Here is a 5,320-nt window from a genome sequence, read left to right on the forward strand (position 1 = left end):
CCACCGTATTTTCAAGAGCTCCATACGATAACGATGTGAATACACAAAGTATGTTGAAATGCCTAAAAAATATGTTGAAATGAAAGAAAGGTTTAATCGAAATCATTTTCATAATTTTTATTTTAATCATTTATTCCATCCATCGAAATTCTTTTGAGAGCAGACCGCCATGTTCTTTTTCCGAGTCATTAACAGATTGGTACTCTGGACTTACAAGCAATTATTTTTTATTGTACGGGCTAACATAACGACTTTTATATTTTGTGCACTAAGCATAACATATCGCAGTTATTTTCTAGAAAATTGTAATCTGCAAATTGTAATGCTTTACTTATTATATATATGTGTTTATGTTCATTTTGATTATTAAATTTGTATAATACACACTCTTTTTATATGTTCACTTTGAACTGGCACCTTTAATAATATATCAGTTACTTTTCATGGTAATTTATTATTGGAGGAATAAATGTGTTTGAAAATTAATTTTTATATAATATTTGTAAAATAGCAAATACACTATTTTGATAGCCCTTTCAAATTTGCCGCGTAACGCACCGATGGGAGGGAGAGCGTAGAAGATAAGGAGGAAGGACACGTGCGGAGAAAAAGAAAATTCCAAGCTACGGAATAGAATTAATTCGTTCGGTGATAGACAATAATTTGTGCGTTCGTTACTAAAAGGGAAGCAAGGGAGGAAGTAGAAAATGAGCTTTAAATGTCGTTTCTCATATTTCAGGTGAGAAGGGTGTAATTAGCGTAATATAGTATTAAGATTGTAATGTAACGATTTCAATCAAGTATAACCTCATATTTCAGTGAAACACAGTGAAGCTTATTTTCCCCACGAATAAACATAACCTGTATCCAGAAAACACATTATAAAACGACATTTTGCATAACTACAATGAAGAAGCTACGATTTGAATTTGTGGTGAAATCAGAAACAGATCCAAAAACGAACGTGTTAGCTATAACCTCAATTGAGACACCACAGGGCGAAATATACAAGATTCCAGTAGAATACCAAAATATAAGACATCATGAAAAACTGACAACAACGGAAACGTTTAAAAGAATAAAAACCACGCTAAAACTGAGGCACCAATCTAGGAGAGTATGGATTACATTAAACGAAGAACTACGAGATACGTACTTAGATGAGGACGAAAATTTAAAATATGAACAATACTACTTAGAAGAAATTACAAACGAACCAACTTCTACCAGCACCACAGAAGATACATTGAAAAGATTTTTGGAAGAGAGCAACGTAAAGAAAGCGATAGAAAAATTTGTAATTGAAAAATTTACAGGTAAAAATGTGAATGGAGTTCAGTGGTTAGAGACATTTGAAAAAGAATGCAATCGTTTGAAGATACAGAAAGATGAAGAAAAAATTGAAATTCTTAGATTATTTTTAGAGAGCTCTTGCTTAGACTGGTATAGTTCTATGTTAATAAAACACTCCATTACATCGGAATGGGAGATTTGGAAAAACAATTTTCATGAAACATATGCAGATAAAGGATGGTCTTCGATTAAATATGCCATATCATACAAATATATAAGCGGTTCTTTATTAGATTATGCTCTGAAAAAAGAAAAACTCTTATTAGAGGTAAATAAGGCAATAGATACATGTACATTAATAGACCTTATGGCAGTAGGATTACCAGAATTTATAATAAACAGAATTGATAGACAAAAGCTGAGAGAAACCGAAGATTTGTTCAGAGAATTACGCAGTCTAGAGCACATGATAAAAAAGAAAAACACAGAAAATAAAAATTTTAATAAATACATAAAAGACGATTCAGAGAAAAAGCAACAAAAAAGACCTTGCAAAATTTGCGAAAAAAAAGGTAAAATGAATAGATTCCACCCAGAATCTGCATGCTGGTTTAAAGCAAATGAAAACGATAACAAAGAAAAAAACCAAATAAAATTTGTAAATAATACAGAATTAGAATCGGAACTAGTTACCTTGGAACAAAAAAACTTGTAATCCCACCATTAATCAAAATAAAATTGCAACTACAAGACACTATAGAAGTAATGGGAATATATGACTCAGGGTCGAATGTCTCTCTAATAAACTCAAAAATATTAAAACTAAAGGAAAAAAAACCAGAAAAGGTGCAAAGCGCAAATTTATTAACGATTAATGGTGTGAAAAAAACTAAAGGAATGGTAACAATGAAAATAAAAATCTTCGATATTGAAAAAACTGTAGATATTTTCGTAATTGATAAAGACACTTTTCAATATGACTTCCTAATTGGATTAGATTTGATCAAAAGTTTTCAACTAATCCAAGACGAAAACTTAGAGATAAAACAAAAAAAATATAAGAAGATTATGCAAAGAGATTCAAAAGAAGATAATAAAGTTTCCGATAAATACTTAATAAATTTTAATGAACACATTATTACAGAAAATTTTAATATTTCAGTAGATCACTTAGACTACGAAAAAAGAACGGAAATAAACAGACTAATAAATGAGTATAGTTCAAATTTTGCCAAAGATAAATACGATGTGGGTACAGTAAAAGATTACGAAGCTAGGATCGACTTACAAATAGACAAATATTGCTGTAAAAGGCCGTACAAATGCAGTGCGGAAAACAGAAAGGAGATAGAAACACAAGTCGCAAGATTGCTGCAGGAAAAATTAATAGAGGAGTCATACAGCCCCTTCGCAGCCCCAGTAACTTTAGCACTTAAAAGAGAAGAAAATAAGAAAACAAGATTATGCTGCGATTTCAGAGAATTGAACAAAATCGTGATACCACAATCACAACCTTTTCCGGTAATAGAAGATTTAGTGACGAAGGCTAGAAATTGTAAAACCTTTTCGATACTAGACATTAATTCAGCGTTTTGGTCAATCCCGTTACGAATAAAAGATAGGAGAAAAACGGCATTTGTCACACAAGAGGGACACTATCAATGGACATGCCTACCGTTTGGATTAAAAACCTCACCAGCAATATTTCAAAGGATATTAAGCAATATAATAAGGAAACATAAACTTACAAACTTCACAGTAAATTATATAGATGACATACTAGTATTTTCGAGAACGTTTGCAGAACACATAGACCACTTAACACAATTGTTGGAAGCAATACAGAAAGAAGGATTTAGATTAAAATTTTCTAAGTGTAAATTTGCAAAAAGTTCAGTGAAATATCTAGGGCATATAATAAGTAACAACTCAATAAGACCAATAAAGGATAATCTGATCTCGATAAAAAACTTTCCGACCCCAAAAACTCAGAAACAGATCAGACAGTTTTTAGGAAAAGTAAATTTCTACAATAAATACATACCAAATCAAACTATAATATTAGATCCATTACATAACCTTTTGAGAAAAGGACAACAATTTATTTGGACCACAGAATGCCAAAATGCCCTCGACAAAATAAAACAACTACTGTGTTCCCAACCAATACTAGAAATATACGATCCAGATCTTCCAATCTACATTTACACAGATGCGAGTTTACAAGGCATAGGAGCAGTAATGAAACAAAAACAACCTAATAATCAAGAAAAACCAGTAGCCTATTTCTCAAAAAAATTAAATAACAGCCAAAAGAAGAAAAAAGCTATATATTTAGAATGTCTTGCAATAAAAGAAGCAATACAATATTGGCAATTTTGGCTCATAGGGAAGTCATTTATAGTTTTCTCAGATCATAAACCTTTGGAAAATTTAAACATAAGATCAAGAACGGACGAAGATCTAGGAGACTTGACGTATTACTTGTCGCAATACGATTTCACAGTTAAGTATGCTCCAGGGAAAAATAACTTAGAGGCTGATTGTTTAAGTAGAAACCCGGTCTTAGAGGCTGATGAAAACAAAGACGAAATATTAAAACTAGTGAACTTAATACAATTAAAGGATATCATCGCTGATCAAGAGAAAAACGAAGAACTACAACACAAAAAAGATAGAATGATACTGAAGAACAGAATATACTACAGAAAAATCAAAACTAAAGAAAAAATTATCTTAACAGAAAAATTCAGTAAGGAATTTATAAAGAAAATACATGAAGAATATTGTCACATAGGGATAATACAAATGAAGAATAAAATTACACCGTATTACATAGCAGCAAATATGACACAAAACATCAAACAAATTTGTAAAAATTGTGAAATATGCATCAAAAACAAAGCAAGAGGACAAACGAAATACGGATTGATGTCACAATTGGGCCCTGCGAAAGAACCATTCGAAATAATGTCGGTGGACACGATTGGAGGATTCGGTGGCTCCAGATCGACAAAAAAATACCTACATCTATTAGTGGATCATTTCACAAGATATGCATACATTTTAACATCAAAAACACAAACGGCGAAGGATTTCATAAAACTAATCAAAAGGGTAACAGAAAACAATAAGATTGGCATGATATTATCAGATCAGTACCCGGGTATAAATTCTAAAGAATTCAAAACATTACTAGAAGAAGAGGATATACCGATAGTATTTACTGCAACGAACTCGCCATTTTCTAATGGACTTAACGAAAGATTAAACCAAACTTTAGTCAATAAAATCCGGTGCACAATTAACAAAGAAAAAAGGAAACAAGCATGGACGACGATAGCACAAAAATGTACACAAAAATATAATGAAACGGAACACACAATAACAGGATTCACACCAACTTATTTAATGGAAGGAAAAAACATACCAATGGTACCAAAAGAAATCCACCAAAAAACGAATAATAATTTAAGTCAAGATAGAAAAATTGCTTTAAAAAGAACCCTTAAATCACATAATTACAATAAAGCTTTGTACGATAAGAATAGAAAAATAAAGGAATTTAAGGTTGGAGAATTAGTATACGTAGAAAATGGAAATAGACTAAACAGAAAAAAATTAGATGAACTAAGAATCGGCCCCTTTGAGATAATAGAAAAATTATCAAATTCCATTTACAGAATAGATACAGGACACAAGAAAGCGGAATCAAATCTTTTTCATATTACGAAGCTCATTCCAATAACAGAAGACATCGATGATATGGAGGATAGGTTTTTCCGGAGGGGAGATGTAAAATAGCAAATACACTATTTTGATAGCCCTTTCAAATTTGCCGCGTAACGCACCGATGGGAGAGAGAGCGTAGAAGATAAGGAGGAAGGACACGTGCGGAGAAAAAGAAAATTCCAAGCTACGGAATAGAATTAATTCGTTCGGTGATAGACAATAATTTGTGCGTTCGTTACTAAAAGGGAAGCAAGGGAGGAAGTAGAAAATGAGCTTTAAATGTCGTTTCTCATAT

General features: G+C 31.7%; 2 protein-coding genes across 2 annotated transcripts; both read left to right on the top strand.

The window, feature by feature from the left end:
- The first annotated feature begins 720 nt into the window (after positions 1-720).
- LOC108775106 (uncharacterized) lies at positions 721-2,183 on the top strand. The gene is made up of 2 exons (XM_018541389.1): positions 721-739; positions 820-2,183. The coding sequence occupies exon 2, from the start codon at positions 908-910 to the stop codon at positions 2,006-2,008; it is 1,101 nt and encodes a 366-aa protein (XP_018396891.1). The 5' UTR covers positions 721-739; positions 820-907; the 3' UTR covers positions 2,009-2,183.
- Positions 2,184-2,199: 16 nt separating this feature from the next.
- Positions 2,200-5,097, top strand: LOC108775105 (uncharacterized protein K02A2.6-like). The gene is made up of 3 exons (XM_018541388.1): positions 2,200-2,302; positions 2,438-3,169; positions 3,683-5,097. Exons 1-3 carry the CDS (start codon positions 2,200-2,202, stop codon positions 5,095-5,097), a joined length of 2,250 nt encoding a protein of 749 aa, XP_018396890.1.
- The last annotated feature ends 223 nt before the right edge of the window (positions 5,098-5,320 follow it).

The sequence above is a fragment of the Cyphomyrmex costatus genome, unplaced genomic scaffold, assembly GCF_001594065.2.
Source record: "Cyphomyrmex costatus isolate MS0001 unplaced genomic scaffold, Ccosl1.0 scaffold282, whole genome shotgun sequence".
In the NCBI taxonomy this organism is placed as follows: Eukaryota; Metazoa; Arthropoda; class Insecta; order Hymenoptera; family Formicidae; genus Cyphomyrmex; species Cyphomyrmex costatus.